The following is a 17,965-nucleotide window of genomic DNA, read 5'->3' on the forward strand; positions in this document are numbered from 1 at the left end:
GATAGGTAAATCCCACCGCTCACTAATATATACTATAAAGCTGTATCAACACAGCTAGATTAACCCCGTCCCGCTCTCTTACAGAAATTATTTCAGAGGGAAGCACCATGCCAGTAGCAGCGACAGAGACTCCTACAGCAGCCCCTAGTAAGTCTCAGCTTAACAGGGGTCTGAGAGTTATGCTAGATAGCCACGGGGGAGGCAATAATGTGGTTTTGTTTTCTAGATACATCAGCTGCTGTGCCCCCGGGTGGCCAAAGACTCGGGAGTGGTGTAAGAAATGCAAGTCTTATACTGATGTGAAGCATAAGTTCAAAGAGTGTCATGGGAGGGCCTGTAAAGTCTGTAAAGCGAACCTTGCGGAAAATGAGGATTACCACCTATGTTACATAGAACCTCTTAAAGAGCCTGCATGCTCGACGCACTACATTTTTTATGATTTTGAATGCATGCAAGAAACAGGGGAACATATTCCTAACCATGTCCACGCTCGAGCTTTTAAAGAGGACCCCAAATGGGCAGCATCTGGTCAGTCTTGGGAGTTTAAAGGTGAAACATGCGTTTATCAATTTGTTAAAACATTCACCACAGATAGTACATTCAAACACTGCACGTTCATAGCTCATAATGCCAAAGGCTATGACTCCTACTTTATCGTTAAGCAGCTCATCATGGAGAAGCTTGATCCCCAGCTGGTAGCCGTGGGGGGAAAGCTGATGTGTGTAACAATAACTAGTCTTGACATAAAATTCATAGATTCTTTGAACCACCTGCCTATGGCACTCTCTAAACTTCCCAAACCCTGGGGTTCAAGGGATGCAAGGGTCATTTCCCACATTTTTTTAACACTGTTGAAAATCAAGCCTATGTAGGACCATTACCCGATGTAAAATACTATGGTGTGGATCACATGATGCCCAAGGACAAGGCCGATTTTTTGAAATGGTATGAGGAAAACAGAACAGCAACGTTTGATTTTCAAAAAGAGTTAGCATTTTATTGTCAGCAAGATGTTGAAATTTTGGAGCGGGCCTGCACCATGTATAGATCTGAAATTATGAGTATGACTCAAAAGGGGGCCCAGTCTATAGATCCCTTTCAGTACCTCACTCTTGCAGGGGTATGTCTTGCAATGTACAGGTTTAACTTCCTGGCCCCCGGTACCATCGCTATTCCACCCCCAGATGACTATCACCGCATAGTGAAGAGATTTTCAACTGCATCGGTCCAATGGCTCATGTACACTGAATACAGTGAAAATATCCAAATACGTCACGCGTTAAAGGGTGGCGAAGTTCAGGTAGGCTCTTACCATCTAGATGGCTATGCGGTCATAGATAATAAGAAAACTGCCTTTGAATTTCATGGCTGCTTTTGGCACGGGTGTGTGCAGTGCTATAATCCATCAGAGATTAACAGGATGACAGGCACAACGTTTGAATCTCTTTACAATGCAACCTGCCGCAGGTCTGATGATCTTAAAAGGCGTCAGTTTGAAGTCAGAAGTATTTGGGAACATGAGTGGAACCATTTAAAGAACACTGATGAGTCTGTCAGAGAATTTCTTAAAGCCATGCAGTTTCCAGAGCCGCTAGTTCCCAGAGACGCCCTGTTTGGTGGCCGTACTAATGCAATCATCCTCTATTACAAGCCGGCACCTGGGGAACAGATACACTATTACGATTTTACCAGCTTGTACCCATTTGTTAATGCAACAAAATTGTACCCTGTTGGGCATCCGCAGATCATTCAGGACAATTTCAGACCTCTCACAGATTATTTTGGATTTGCTAAGGTTAGAGTTTATCCCCCAAGGGGCCTCTTCTTCCCAGTGTTACCTTCTAAGGGGGGTGGGAAACTCCTTTTTACATTGTGCCGCACGTGTGCTGATATAAAGCAGCAGGAACCGTGTACCCATAGTGATGAGGAGAGAGCCCTTGAGGGAACGTGGTGTACTGTGGAACTGGAGGTAGCTCTGGTAAAGGGTTATCGGATAGTCAAAATCTTTGAAGTCTGGCATTTTGCAGAAAAATCTGACAGGTTGTTTTCAGAATACATAAAAAAGCACCTCCGTCAGAAACAGGAATCATCGGGCTATCCCGAGTGGTGTGTGACAGATGAGGACAGAGAGAAGTATATTGCTGATTTTTATAAAAAGGAGGGGGTCCTTTTGCGCTCTGATCACATAGGGATGAACCCCGCCAAGCGTCAGATTGCCAAACTGTTTCTTAATTCTCTGTGGGGTAAATTTGCTCAGAGAACAAACTTGGCAAATACTGAAATTGTGAGAGATCCTGACCGTTTCTTCCAGCTGGTATTTTCAGACAATCACGATGTGTCATCATGCAGCTTTATAAGTGAGGAAGCTGCGTGTGTATCATGGAAATACTCTAAAGGCAGGCTGACTACATCTACAAACACCAATGTCTACATAGCCTGTTTCACAACTGCATATGCGCGCTTAGAACTCTACAATTTGCTAGACAAACTGCAGGAGCGCTGCTTGTACCACAACACAGACTCTGTTATATTTGTGACCAGGAATGGGGAGTGGAGCCCCCCCTTGGGGGATTATCTCGGGGAACTCACGAGTGAGGTGCCCCCAGAGCAGCATATAACAGAGTTTGTTTCAGCAGGCCCTAAGACCTACGGGTACAAGCTGTCAGGGGGAGAGGCGGTGCTGAAGGTAAAGGGAATAACTCTGAATGCCGCCAATGGTGAAAAGATTAATTTTGACAGTTTGAAAGATTTGGTTTTTGGCCACGTCTCAGACCCTGAGCCCCGTGAAATAGTGGTGCAGCAGCAGGGGATTGTCAGAGACAAAAAACGTTTTGTCATTGAAACAAAAGCTCTTAAGAAAACTCAGAAGGTTGTTTATGACAAACGTGTGATTGTTGACGGCTTTAAGACGCTACCTTACGGTTACTGATATGGATACAAGGTGGCTGCACCCTTTCTCAGCCATCCTTGCCGTCCCAGCAACTGCGGAAAAAGTTATTTTATAAAAAATCTGATTTGAATGCAAAATCTACACTCTCTGTCATGCCGGAAAATATTGTGTGGTTTTATGCCTGCTGGCAACCCTTGTATGAAGAATTGCGGCGCCGGTTCCCCTTTATAAAGTTTGTAGAGGGCTTGCCCTCAAGCCTGAATGATGATGAACTGCTGCCTCCTAATAAAATAAACACAGTCATTGTGGATGATCTGATGGCCTCAGCGTGTGGTAGCGCCGAAATTGAGAATGTGTTTACTAAGTATGTACACCATAGAAATCTGAGTATCATTTACATAGTTCAAAATTTATTCTGCCAGGGTAAGAGTAGCCGCACCATCAACCTGAATGCGAAATACATTGTGTTATTTAAAAACCCCCGAGATAAATTACAAATAGCAACTCTAGCGCGCCAGATGTACCCCGGTAAATCATCCTTCTTTATGGAAGCTTATGAGGATGCCACACAAAAGCCCTTTGGGTACCTGGTGGTGGATTTAAATGCAGCCACTCCTGATCCCTACAGGTTGCGCACTGGCATGTTCCCCCCTGACCTGCCTGCATCCTATGTTATTAAAAAGACAGCGGGTGGGTTCAAAAGGCGCTAACTTTCAGCTGCTGTGACATTTTAAGGAGAGGTGGCTGACCATTGCAGAAGCATGTCAGAGTGCTTAAAAAGAAACGGGGCGCTACTGAAACTCGTCTCCAAATCTTCCCCTCGCCTAAGGAAAGCTATTCTGAGTGCAGCCCCAAATGATCTAATCAAGGCTATTGGAGAAATAGCTCTAAACACCCTAAAAGGCATCATCCCCCTATCACCGCGTCAGAAGAACGTCCTGCGAAAAAAACGAGGCATCATTAAATCCCTGAGCAGCGGTAAAACTCCTCTTACAAAGAAGAAGCGGCTTGTGAGGCAGCAGGGAGGCTTTATCGGATCCCTGCTAGGTTTTGCTCTGCCCCTGATTACCAGCTTTTTAACCCCTTCCTGATGGAGCATGCTGAGAAGATGTACCTGGTCCCGTGCCATCAAATAGATCGGCTAGCTATTCAGAGGCCCCCTGAGGGTGAAAGCATCAGGCACACAGCTGTACACTCTCTAGATAGGGAGATGAAGACCGTTCTAGAGAGAGGGGACCTGTCTGAATATGAGAAAGCCAAACTGTACCGGTCTCTCCTCCAGAAATATTTAACCCATGTCAGAATGGGAGAAGAAGAGAAAACTAAGCTGAATCTGTATCTCCCACAACCAGGGTTAGCAGCAGGCAGCGATGAAAAAAAGGCCGCGGTTTTTGAAGAGGTACTAGACAATATGCCCCTCCGATACAGGAACAATGCTCGTGTGCTGCTGAAGAAGATGGGTCAAAACAGTGAAATAGCCTCGTGGGATGAGAGGGGAACTTTTCTTTACAGGGGAGTGCCTGTAGCCGGTAGCCACTTACTCGACCTCATCAAGGCTATTACTCACGCGCGTCCTCCCTCTTCTGCACCCCCACCTAAAGGCTTTGATGTGTTTATGAGAGCTTTGGCTGAACTCAACACCCCTGCTTCCGTCACGGGCACCCCTGCTACTAGAAAAATACTAGAGGGCCTGAAAAGCCCCCAGCCTTCGGTTTTAATCCGCCCCCCTGCTTCTTCTAAAAAGAAAAAAAGGAAAAAACAAGAGGTACCGGCACAGTGGTTGACCGAAGAATAAAATATTTTTGAAATGTAAACCTTTGTCTGAGTATTTTTAGACAAAAGACACGGTTAAATTTTTTCAGAGGGTTTTATTAGGGGTACAAGAAACACAGGTTTGAATCCGCGTGTACATGTTTTGTAAAGTCTTTGAATTCTCTCTGTTTTTCACAAAACTCATGACCATCCTGTCATTCTGCTCGGGATTGGGGGAATACATCTTCACAACCGTGTCAAAGGGGGCTCCTCTGCAGCGCTGATGTAGAAAAAACAGACAGTGGTGACCGCAGGTGTTAGATGTGGGTCCTTGGAGCCTGTTCTGCTGAAAATGGACCTCCTCAGAATTTTTGTTTAAAAATTTCATGATGGCTTTGGGGAAGAGGCGGCTGCTGGGTGAGTTCCCATAAGAGTCAAAAAACTCTGCTGTGACATGGTCTGGTAGGTATATTGCTAGCCAGTGTTCCCCGGGGAGGTAGTGAGGATGGGTGTTCACCACTAGAGATGCCGGCCTCCGAACCACTCTTTTAACAGGAAGTTGATCGCTGGGAAAGACATCTAAGAAGGTTTTTCGGGTGCGCGGGTTGTCAAGTAAGGCCTGGGATAACTGGATTGTGTCCATCTTACATGTAATCAAAAAGCACGTTACGGTTGTGGTTGATCTCTATGACATTATCAAACACCCCATACACAATCAAATTAACGGTTCGTGGTAGGGCCGCAGCAAAACGTATTTCTGCTCTCAGGTTCCCGGTTTTAATCAGGGAGTAATGGCCGGTGCAGTCCTGATCAGGAGAGAGGTCAAAAGCAAACAGGGTGTACCCGTGCCTATACTCTTCACGATCTACCAGGAGGGGCCTGTCCTGAAGGTGCTTCCCCGCTGTTTGCACGAGGCTCATGTATTCTCTCACGTTGTTTCCGGCTTCAAAGTAGGCTGGAAGGGCTTGGAGGGGACCTGCTCCCCGTCCACGTACAGGGCTACAAAGTTAATGTTGTAATGTTGGAAATGAAAAGGGTTTTTGGTGAAGGCGCCACTGAAAGCGTCATTGTCCACGAGCCCCATGACCACCATTTTGGGGAGCTGTCCCAAAAACAGGTTGTCTTGGTTGCTCACGCGGGCACCGGTAGGGATGCTGAACACCTTCATGTCGACACGGTCCACAGGGTATTTTGCTGTGGATGTCAGCAGAGCTTCAGCGTGGGCCAGCCGTACGCCTGGGGCTACTTTCACTTTCTTCACAAAGAGCGCAGCAGAATCCATGTGGAGCTTATAGCGCACAGCAGCCCCCTCGCCACTCATCAGGCAGAAAGAGTCTTTGTTACGAGCTAGTTTGATTTTGACATCCACGCCATTTAAGAGCAGCTTTTCTTGAAAAAATATATCGGCGTGGAGATGGCCTAAAAGGTCTACTGTTTTGCTTTCGGCTGCCAGCAACGCCCTTTTGGCAAATCCTTTGTTACCTTGGTTCAGCAGGGTGCTGTCCATCAGACTCGCTGTATCCTTATAAAATCCGCCTGAAGAAAATTGGGTAGATAGGCTTTCAAAGCTGTAGTTGAGCACTGTTTCAATGAGAGCCCTGTAGGGATAGCAGTTGTTACTCTGGCTGATGAGCCGGTCGCCTAGGGTAACATCCAGCTGACTGAAAATGGAAGCAATTGGGTAGTTCACCAGTGCCACTCTAGCATTCTGAGCGATGTCGGTACCATCTTCTTGAGTAATTTTACATTTCACATACAAGAGAGTATTGTTTAAATTGAGGTAATCTTCACCATTCCCGGCTATGAAAAACTCTAGAGGTGCTGACCCCGTGAGGGCCGAGAGGGGCGGAACCTCGATATATACGCTTTTCTCAATGCTGGTCTGGGTAGGGGCTATCTGGAACAGGTCGAGCTCGGACTTTACACACTCTTCTGACCCGCAGTGGATGAAAGCCATAGCCGTTTATAGTACGTCTTTGAGCCTCCTGTGAGACTCCTTCTTCTTCTTCTTCTTTACTCTCCCCTTCTTCACATTTGTCTGTTTCTTAGCTCCCCCGCGCCTTCTTTTAATGGGTCCTGGGGGGCCTCTGCGTGTGCTGGATGCTTTTCTTTTCAGCCCTCCCCTTCTTTTAAGATATAGAAAGCCCGACCCCTCCTGGGGGGCCAGTTTATTCATAACGCCGTGAGTCACGCGGCTCACAACATCTTGAGCGATATTACGCGCAGCGGTTTTCAGGTGTGGCTTGACAATATCCACCCCTTTTCTAAAAAGTGGCACTGCCATTCGAAAAAGGCGTCGGAAAATCCCCCCCACCCCCGCTCCATACATAACGGGTGCCCCATGGAACCCGGGGAGGCCATAACCCGCCTGAGATTGGTAATATCTCCTAAGCATCGCGGGGTCTCCATAGTCTTTCACGATCACCATTTCTTCCGTGGGCGTATGTGCAACCTCACAATCACCTTGCCGTAGCGGAATGGCACGGCCCGATTCTGATCCGTCTTTATTTCTATGCGGATGGTTTCAATGTGGTGCTTATTGATTGGAATATAGTGAGGCTCGTCATATGTGACCGTGATAAAGCCATGGTGCTTCCCCTGTACAGGAACACACCGTAGAAGGGGCACCGCTGTGTCCCCCACTAACTGATGTTCTATGATATCAGTGTACAGGTACAGGGTATTAATCCCTCCTGTAATATCTCCGCAATTGTAAATTCTTTTGATCGGAACATTAGGGGGTGCCCCCATCACATGGGCTAATTCTTCACTCATTGTGACAGTGTAAATATCAAGCCCGTTAAATCTGAGCATTGCACACGTTGGATCAAAATAGAATTGTAGATCAGGGGGCGTCCCAGCCTGTCTTCTGACGGCTGTATTCATAAAATCTGATATGCTGCGTAGGTCATAATAATAGCCTGAACGCACATGATACTCATTGCTATTGGCACCTTCAGAAATCCTGAATGATGCATTCTGGCTAAATGTGTACCAATTGCGAGGATACTGAATTTCAACCAGCCCCACTTCCCATTCTCCCCGCAAATCAAGTGGTTTAAACAGCCGCACTGTGAAAGAGGCGCTGGTATTTTCGGGAAATAAGTCCATAGACGCATTGCTAGGGAGTGTAATGTAAAAACCGTCATCCCCCATAGTGGCCTGCTATGTCATCAGCCTGCACCCAACTGTTAAATTTAGGTGGCCAGCCTAACCACTTCACTAAAAGATACTTCTTTTTCTTCTTAGTTCGTGTAGCAATAATTTTCTCAACCCTGTATGTCCTGTCCTCTCGAGCATTAATCTTCTGCAATTCCTCAGGGTAGAATCTCCCTACTAATAGTTCACCATCAAAGTCTTTTAGGTGAAATAAGGGCCGCTCGCCTCTCCTTGTGATATCTTCTATTATGAAAATTTCATCGGTGAATGTCTGCTCATAACCCTTCTCAAAAGTGCCTTTAGTTTTCGATACTCTCACGTGATCTCCTTTTTTTAACATGGTATCTGTTTCTTTTCTTTGAAAGGAGGGATCATAAACGCGCCTCCATATCAGGAGAGAGTTAGATGCGTTAACATCTATGGGGCGTGCCTGAATAGTTCTATGAAAACTGTGATTGTACCCTTTTAGAAGCTCTTGTAACACATTTGTATATCTATAAGTATTATTGGCTGTGAAATACCGCCACATCTTTGACTTTAAAGTCCTGTTAAATCTTTCAACCACCGCTGCCTTGACTTCATTGTTGGTCACAAAGTGGTGAACCCCATGTTGTTTTAGTACATTGCTCACTTTTTTATTAAGAAATTCTTTCCCCCTATCTGTTTGTAACTTGCACGGAATGCGGCCCTGCTCGAATATATTTTTAAAAGCCGCTGATACTTCAGCCCCTGTCTTGTCTTTCAGTGCTACTGCCCATGCGTATTTAGACAAAATGTCAATCACCGTTAGAATGCATTTGTACCCCCCGTTGTATTTAGAAAGCTGTTGCATATCTGCTAAATCAGCCTGCCATTGCTCATCCACATCACCAACATAGGTCTTTTTTCTTTTAAAATGAACTCTTGCTGGCTTATGCAACGTGTACGCATCCTGATCCAAAAGCCATGCTTGCACATCCTTTCTAGTCAGTGTTTTACTAGTCTTAGAAGCCTCTCGAAAGAGGGATTCTGCTCCCCCAAAGCTACCTGCTCCCCCCGGATTATAGTAAATCCCTTTTAATACCGTCTCTTGAGGCATCATGAACCGACTCAACGCTTTTACACTTGGAAAAGGCATTTTATTAAAGTGTGTACAGATTGTGGGCTTTCAACCACAACTCCACCCCCCCCTTCAATTTTCTTCTCTGGTCATAGTCTCGGGTGCTGCTCCATCAACCCGCAACTCGGGATCTCCTTTTCTCCCCCCTGGTGTTCCTAAAGGCTCAAAATCACTATCATCGGTTTCAGTTATCGACCATTCATCAGAAGACTTGCAGCAACTAAGATTACAGTATGGCGCATATGGTCTCTACTCATCATCTGAGCTGTTAGAATAGCAGCAATTTTCATAGCAGTAACTCAGCAGAGGTCTCCTCTTTTTCAGCTTCTTCCCTACAGAGGGCTGTGGGTAATGCTCATCTTTAGAGCTCTCTATGCTATCCCCAGCAGGGCCCCACATTGTCTCCTCATTCAGTAGAGTGGGGACGGGGGGCACCTTGGGTGCGACACCATCAGTTTGCACCCCCCCCTGCTCGACATTTTCACTCTCAAAATCGCTATTATCATCAGTTTCTGTTAACGACCACTCATCAGAAGAGTTGCAGCAACTATAATGACAGAAGTCCAGGCGCGGTCTGTCCGAGTCATCTACATAATCAGAATCACAACAGGTATCACTGCAGTAATCCGTCTTAGGTCTCCTCTTTTTCAGCTTCTTCCCTACACGGGGCTTTGGGGGATGCTCATACTCAAAGCTGACCGGACCATCCCCAACTGGGCCTCTCGCTAGCACCTCATCCAGTAGAGCACACTCGATCAGCACATCTGTTGGCTGCAGGAATAGGAAAAAGAAAAACATTTTAGAATTGCTTCTCTAGCCACTCTACATTCTTCCAGGATCCTCCTTCTTTCGTACTTACATCTGGGACCAGGTATTGAATGCGCGGCTTTACGCCTTCTTTCACCGGGTCTGTCGCTTTTGCACTATCAGAAACATCCAATGTTGGATCTATTTCCCCAACCTCTATGGGGACAGCATCCTCTGGTTCATCCCCTGAGTCCTCACAATCTGCTCTGGCACCCTCATCATCTTCATCATAGGGGACTTCTTGACAATATGCTATGTGGTTGCAAAATCTGCAACAGTCAGGATCAAACTTGTTCTCCTTGACCTCCTCAGCCACCGCTACATAGTTCAGCTCCGCCATCTGCAAAATAAAAACAGCCGCCCAGAATGCTATACCCTGTTTCCGTTTTCCCCCTTTCCCCTAGTCTCAATACTCACATTAGGGTAGAGAGTCTTTATGCACTGCGACACTTTTTGTTTCAGCAGTCCTGGTACTGTGCCGTCTTCCTCATGCACTTCTGGCTGCTCTTGGATACCGTGTACACTCTGCATTTCTTCATAAATGGGCTCCACTTTCTGGTCTGTCACAGGCTCATCCCCTCTTATGCTTTTCGCTCCCTCAGCCATCTCCTCCTCCTCACATCTCAGGCAACCGCATTTTTGCCAATCTGCTATTTCTTCACAGTACGGACAGCACTCTGGGTACACTTCTGTGTGCGCCGCTTTGACTATTTCGGAAAACACCTCCCAATCCACTTCATAATCATCTAGCTACAAGAGAAAAAAACTCTGTTTTTCTACTTCCCACAGGTGTCTGATTCTTTTTCCGCTCCAGCCTTCCCCCTTGTACTTACCCCCTGTACTAAAAAACGCACGCACTCGGGTCTGTCAAATCTAGCATCCGGATCGTCACCGGGTTGTTCAGGCTGCATGCATTTGAATTTTTGCCAATACATTACACCACGTCCCAGGCATCCGAATTTTTGTCGATATGCTACTTCAAAGCAGTGATCACAACACTCCGGGTAAACTTCTGTGTGAGCTGCTTCAACTATTTCTGAAAACACTCACCACGGTACTTCTTTATCCTGCAGCTACAAAAAAGAAAAAGGCCTGCTTGTTTTTCTGCCACCTCTGGGTCTGATTCTTTCCCTTCTTCCCCTTCCCCATGCACTTACCCCTTGTACTAAGTGAATAATGCACTCTGGAAAGTCAAATCTCGAAAGCTCTCTATATTGTTCATCTTCTTTGCGGGGTTCTTCGCAAGAAGCTCGCATTTCTTCCACAGCTTCAGTTCTGTATGGCTCCGGCGTATTCATTTTCTCGTAAACAGGCTCTGCTCCCTCAACAGCGCTGCTAGCCCAGCAAGAACAGCCGCAGAAGAAGCTGTGATCGTCCTGCTGCTCTTCCATTTAAAGACCAGGCTCCCCTGCCATCTCACCGCTCATTGGCGCATTTAAACAACATCCAGGAGGTAGGGCCAGTCATGACGCGTGCATAGCAGCGTCACATGAGCCCCTCAGGGGACCTATACAGAGACAGGGGGCTAGGGCCGTCAAAAACCATTTCTGGGGGTTCGGGGGAGCGAAATGAGGGGTCACATGAACCAGCTAGGCTCTTCTAGGGAGCAGGGGGCTGGTCTGCCCCCCAATTTTCCACCCTAGCACCCCATAAACTCAAAACTCTTTCCTATTGGTCCACAGAGGCAGGCGGGACCCTGCTAGGCCCTTCCTGTCAGGTGGGGTACTGCTTCCGGGGTCTAGAGGTGGTACTTCCGGGTCTAGAGGCGGGACTTCCGGGTCTAGAGGTGGTACTTCCGGGTCTAGAGGTGGGGCTTCCGGGTTATAGAGGCGGGACTTCCTCCCAGAAAGGGGCGGGGCACCTGTCACTTTTTGTTATGACATGAGGTACCCCCCTTATTCTTCTTGCATCTAACCACTCAATTTTTACCTTCCACTAACAACATCATCAGTAAATTGTTCCTTAAATGTTGTAAAAAGAACAAGCATGGTATATCTTCTTTATCCCCACTCCTCAATTATCTATAACACAGAATATGAAAACTGCTTCATAGTTTGTGGAGAACTAGGATAGGGACAAGATCTGTTGCTCTTCTGGTATATCCCCGAATTAATTTTTTAAGGCTATTCAAACAGATTTGAAAAAGTAGAATCTATAAAAATAATACACAGGACTGGATCCAAACGCTCTGTTCTGAAGACAATGAAGCCCTCCACTAGTAAGCCAGTTTGGTGTAGTGGTTAACAGCAACAGGTCTCTAATGTGGAGAACCAGGTTTGATTCCCCACTCCTCCGCTTGAAGCCAGCTGGGTGACCTTGGGTCAGTCACAGCTATCTCAGAGCTCTCTCAGCCCCACCCACCTCACAGGATGATTGTTGTGGGGATTATAACATACTTTGTACAGCCCTCTGAGTGGGCGTTAAGTTGTCCTGAAGGGTCGTATATAAATTGAATGTTGTAGTTATTAAAAGAATGGAAATTTTGGATCCAACGCATAGTATACAATGTAATGATTTATTCTGGATGTCAGAAGGGCGAGTCTCGGGATTAGTAGTGCAATGACATGCAACCAATGCTGCGCTTAAGACATATTAGGATATTAACAAATGGGTCAAGGCCACAGATTTTAGAAGCACATTAAAGACAGCAAATATAGCAGTTGCAGGATTTGGCAATACACGGCTACCAGAAACAAAGAGATGATGACAGGCCAGTTGACATTTATATGGAAACAGCTCATTTAATTTTATAACATATAGCAGAGCTTGTCTTTCAAAACTTCTACTGCATCACACAGAATCAAGTTAAGGTATTTGAATACCTACAAGATAGCAGGCAGGAATTTATTTTATTTATTTTACTTCATTTATATCCCTCCTTTCTCCACAATGAAAACCTAAAGCCGCTTACATCATTCTCCTCTACTCCACTTTTAATTTTTTCTTCAGATCTGAGACCCAGCCCAATAACTGAGGGGCCAGATTCATTTTTCAGTAGCCCAAACATCACTATAGTCTACCTTGTACTGTAAGGTGAAAGTTGTTTGGATGTACTGATTTGTGGGAGTTATTCATTTTCAGACCTAAGAGGATGGGGTGGGGGTTACATCTGCATCCATACATAAAACATGTGCCATTTTAAATGACAAGTGTGAGTTACATCCTAAAACTGTGTGAAACTTCTACCAGTGATTTTTTCACCTCATTTGTACATGACATCTTTAATTTTTGAGGTAAGACATAAGCACTGGTGATGAGCTCTAGGATCCTCTACCACAAAACTGACAGGTTTTTGAAAGTAACATTATGAAATGTAAATACATACTAAGCATAGTAATACTGTGTACTAAGAAAAAAGCTGCAATGGCTTTGCTAATTTCCTTTTGCTTCCCACTGTTTGATCTCCTTGTTAGACTTATTTTTAAATTCACACTTTGTTACAGGAGAGGGACCATGTGTGTTAAATCTAGAGCAATCTGACTCCGTGGTTGGTGTTCCTACATTGTGAGTGTACTAGACTTATGGTTGTTATTGATTAGATAAAATATAATTAGTGCTACTTCTTGAACATTTTGATCTTATATTCTCTTAGAAAAATGTGATTTTAAAATGAATGTTGGTACTTTAAATAGCCCGTGATACACAGTTCCTTATAAATAATTTTAAAAGTTTATTAAAACATATTAAATGCTATCTCAGCAACTATATCAATGTTAAAGCTTTCAACATATATGTTTTATAGATCATAAAACTAGCAAAACTTCTATACATGAGTAATAATTTAACATATTTATGAGAAGCATCTATTTATAACCTGCAGCAACAAAAAAAGGTATCTTACTTTTTGTGGAGCCTTTTTCAGAGTCCCCTGGTTTGGTACACAGAGAAACAGTGGAAGGTAGACATTGAAGATTCCATGCTTGCAGTTTTAAAACCTAAAAGAATCAGGAAAGGCTCTTGATTAAGTTTTTCCTTTTTAATATTTTATAAAAGCACAGCGTAGATTAGAATAGTTTTTTAAAAATCAGAGGAATGAGCAGCAGAGGTTAAAAAACATACCATTCAGGTGTTCCTTTCACTGTAAAGTGTATGGAGGAATTTGAAATGCTACCTGGACAGATTTTGTTTTGAATACACATATACACTCTAGCTGTACCTTAATCAAATTGAATATGCACAAGCATTTAAGAGAGTTTAATTTTAAATTGGCGTATAGGTCAGAACATCATAGAAAAATGGTGTTTCATCAATATATCTAATTCTCAGCTTGCCTTCATCTGTGGATTCTTAAAGCTGGAGACTGGAGGCATGAACAGAGAAGACAGATCTTTCTACAAACCTGAGAAAAGCCATAAAATAGTAGAAAAATCAGAAATCTTTAAAAAAAACCCTCCCCCCAATAACAGAAGCAGCACCTGTACCTTTAAGAAAGGAATGCCCTCAGTGTCCATGGTAGTCAACTATAATAATACTGCCAGCCTTCGAACTTTGGTTTCTGACAGCAAAAAGTAGAGAGGTTGCCCCATATCCAGGGCTATTTTGAGCTTGTAGTTGTTACTCAAAAACTGACCCTGGTGTAATGTAGTCACCCTACTCCGTTCCCTCCTGCTGTGGAGGGAGGACTCATCAGGGACAAACAGCAACCATCAGCAACTCACTATCATGCAATCTGCACAACTCATCTAGTTACTGCGGTGGCTACCAGATGACTTTGTCATACAGCTTGTCTCGGTCCTGCAGCAGTCTCTATACAACTTGCAAGACTTGGCCAGACCTAGCAGCAGCCACAGAAATCACCTGAGGCACTTGCTGCTGTATGCTTTTACAACTTGGCCAGACTTTTCCCAGGGAGAAGCTGCTAGGGGGAGGGAAAGTTCATAAACAATGTGCTGTAGTGGCTAGAGTGTTCAAATCCCAGGATCAAATCCCTATTCTGCTATGGAAAATAGCTGGGTGACCTTGGGCCAGGGCTGGTACTACCATTAGGCCAACTAGGTGGCTGCCTAGGGCGCAGACCTCAGAGGGGAGTAAACTGACCTGAGGGGCACAGTTTTAGTTTCTTTTTTAAATGCAACCAACAATTTATGTTTTTATTTTACAATAAATACCACAACAGTGCTATAGAATATAATTAATTATAACATCTTATTAAAGTTTTCTATAAACTGCATCCCCTATCACTTGCAAAAGTCCCATTGGCACCAGTCACTTTTTGTTGACCCTTTTCCAGAGTCCCCTAGTTTGGTACACAGAGAAATAGTAGAATGTAGATTTCCACTGTCTCCTGAGGTTTTAAGCTGGCAAACAGGGCAGGAGCGGGGGAGAAAACCTACTGAACATACCCCAACAGGGTAGGGGAAATGGTCCTCTCAACAGACAATCAGATGTGATGAGGGTTTTCAACAAGTTTTAATAGATCCTACTGAGATTGCAAAGGAGCTTGGAATACTACTAAACTTTGAGACAGAACAAGTTAGAAAAAGGAGAAAGAAACAGCAGTTTGAGATGAGGCCCTGGGGGGTCTGCCATTTTTTTTTAAAAGTCAGCAATTGAACATCATCCTGTGCTATAATACAACAATGCAAGTAACACCTTCACTGAATTCCCACCTTTCATTTTTAAAAACACAAGTCTCCAGCCCCTTCCATTGCAAAGTTATGCCTTTCCCCTTATATCTCCACAATGAAAGGAGATGGATACTTTTTAAAAAAAGAAAGCAAAAGCTGAGATTTCAGAAATCTATATAATGTGTAACAGGGGCAGTGTCAGAGAAAATGGCTACCATGTTGGCAGGAAAATACAAATTTTCCCCCAAGCTGCAGTCATCCAGGTTTTACTTTACTTTCTCAAAACTCCAGAGCACAGCATGTTTGAGAAATAGCAGATAAAAGCCAGGGAAAGCACAGCAGGTGCATGAACATGCCATGATTCTGTGGAGAAGCAGGAAAAAAACCACTTCTGGATATCACTGAACCCAGGGCAGATAATCCATGGGGAAATAGGCCTTGTTCTAGAAATGGGTATTTGTCACAGTGAAGGCTTTTAATGTCAGCAAGAGCAGAAGCCACTTCAGGCCGCCTATACAAATGATGAGTACAAATGATGAGCCGATCAAGGCAAAAATATTAACAGCGGAAATCCCATAACCCACGGGTACTTTCCATCCTTTATTTACTTTCTTGCAGAGACTCAAAGTAGATCACAGTTAAAAATAATGCAGTAACAGTAGTATAATACATCTTAACACAGAATGGTGAACTACAAAATTAGAGATTACTTTAAGCAATATCATACAACGACCAAAGCAATGAACTGCAGGATTTCAGTCCAGTAACAAGATTTTTCAAGGGTATCTGAAGAAAGGAACTTTGACTCTCGATAGTTTATACCCTTAAAAATTCTTGTTCCTTAAGGTGCCACTGAACTATTACAGACCTACACGGCTACCTATCCAGAGCCACGAAAACTACCTAAAATTTCACAGATACTAAACCATAAACCCATTTCCCTTATAAGGTTGCACCGTCCCCCGAAGCTCAGTCCCTGAAATGAAGAAAAAGGAATTGTAAGCTAAGGGGCGGGGCCTGAGTCGTGGAGACACCGCGGCACAGCCTACCAGCACATGAGGGGTACAGAGGACCAAGCAAGACATGGAAAGAGGTAGGACGCAGAAACGCAAAACTGGCCAGAATCAAAGGGATGTGACAAACTCTCACCCTGAGACGCTACTTTTTCGCTTGCGAGCCTAGAGAAAGAAACTAAAGCTTCGAGGCAGGCTCTGAGCTTGGGAAGTGTATTCGCTGGCGCTTACATAAAGCTCTGGAAAGGCGCGCCTCTTATTACCAAAAGCGAGCAGGCCAGACGCAGCTTTACAGTCCACCCTATCCGTTACCTTGAGCGCAGCGCCACGGCCACAACCGACGAGAAGAGAGAACGCCATTTCTGCGCCCCACCAAAACTCGTCCCCTCCGCAACTTGAGAGGAAGAAGGGCAAAAGAGCCCCCGCCACCCTCAGTTCAGGCTCCTCCTAAGGAATGAGGAATCAGCGCATGGGCGAGGTCTAAAGCAGAAACCCGCCCAGGTCCCCTGCCGCATCCAATAAGCACCTCGCTTGAGCGCGTGGGTACTGATTAGAGGAGGCGATGGCGCCCTGGACAGAGAAACCAAATGAAGGGAGAGTTGGGACAGAATGGGTGGAAGTACTGTCAACTCGCAGCCCATTTATGGCAACCCCATAGGAATACAAATACTTAGCGGAAAACTGAGGCAATAAAGTGGGAGAATGGCGGCACCCAAATTTGCTCGTCTCCAAATTATGTCCTTAAGACTCTCAGCATTCCAGAAACGGGAATTTTGTACCCTACGTGCACTTTTTAACAACTCGTTTTTTTCAAGTAGGGGCCGTGGCTCATTTGCATGTAAAAGGGCCCAAGTTCAGTCTCGAATTTCCAGGGACAAGGAACAGGTGAAACCTTGGAGAGTTGCTACCAGTCAGAGGAGACGATATTGGCCTTGAGAGATCTGCCTCGGTATAATGCACCGTAATGTGTTTAAGTATCACCTTTCTTCTCTGCGATTCAGGCAAATCTCAGCGCTTAACGAACTGGACCAACAACGTCTTGAATACAAAGAAGACGCGCGTGTTTGTGTGCATGGGGTGTTATTGCCTCCTTCGCCCTCAAAGGCTGCAGAACACTTTACTGAGAAAAAGGTCACTGAAACTAAAACGGGGAGAGTCCTGAGGTCGGGGTTTGGCCAACTTCTATAGCTGTAGAAATCTTCCAGTTATTGAGATACACTGAACCCTTCTCTAGCTGAAATGAAAGGGTGGCTAAATTTCTCATAAATATGTAGCACCCCTGCTCTAATATACAAATTATGATAATAAAGCAGTTACTAGTCCGCATGTGATGCGTCACTTCGTGCTGTCCTTGGTCAAGTGTGTGGAAACAGAAAAATTAAAAGAGAAACGAATTCATGTCTTTGCCATACGGTGTCAAATGTGGATTTTAATGGTATTCCAAAAGAGGGCGAGCTGTAACCATTAGCACATTTTTCTAGATAAATATAGCCTAAACATGTTTTCTCAGAAGTAAATCTCGTTGCTTTCAGTAGGGTTCCTCTCTAATAATCGCGCACAGGATACATTCTATGAACATTTATCTGGGAACAAGTACCAGTGAGACTAGCTTCAGAGTAAACATGAATCACTGTGAATATGCGATTAATGTACATTTTTGTGAAAGTAAGCCCTACTT

General features: G+C 44.7%; 2 protein-coding genes across 2 annotated transcripts in view; both read right to left on the bottom strand.

The window, feature by feature from the left end:
- NDUFV3 (NADH:ubiquinone oxidoreductase subunit V3) overlaps positions 1–16,776 on the bottom strand; it is a 30,359-nt gene extending 13,583 nt beyond the window's left edge. Inside the window, exons 1-2 of the mRNA XM_054973556.1 lie at positions 16,600–16,776; positions 13,549–13,642 (exon numbers count right to left, since the gene is read on the bottom strand). Coding sequence (XP_054829531.1) covers positions 13,549–13,642; positions 16,600–16,647 — 142 coding nt within the window. The 5' untranslated portion in view covers positions 16,648–16,776. The remainder of the gene's footprint in view (positions 1–13,548; positions 13,643–16,599) is intronic.
- Positions 9,013–10,055, bottom strand: LOC129325716 (uncharacterized). Its single transcript, XM_054973557.1, has 2 exons — positions 9,760–10,055; positions 9,013–9,671 (listed from the first exon to the last, which is right to left on the bottom strand). Exons 1-2 carry the CDS (start codon positions 10,045–10,047, stop codon positions 9,150–9,152), a joined length of 810 nt encoding a protein of 269 aa, XP_054829532.1. The 5' UTR covers positions 10,048–10,055; the 3' UTR covers positions 9,013–9,149.
- Positions 16,777–17,965: the final 1,189 nt, after the last annotated feature.

Source organism: Eublepharis macularius, chromosome 3 (genome assembly GCF_028583425.1).
Source record: "Eublepharis macularius isolate TG4126 chromosome 3, MPM_Emac_v1.0, whole genome shotgun sequence".
NCBI classification, from domain to species: domain Eukaryota; kingdom Metazoa; phylum Chordata; class Lepidosauria; order Squamata; family Eublepharidae; genus Eublepharis; species Eublepharis macularius.

Coding starts and splice junctions, on each gene's coding strand:
- LOC129325716 (XM_054973557.1), bottom strand. CDS start 10,047: ATGGCGGAGCTGAACTATGTAGCGGTGGCTGAGGAGGTCAAGGAGAAC. Junction 9,672..9,759: donor TTCAATACCTGGTCCCAGAT/GTAAGTACGAAA, acceptor CTATTCCTGCAG/CCAACAGATGTGCTGATCGA.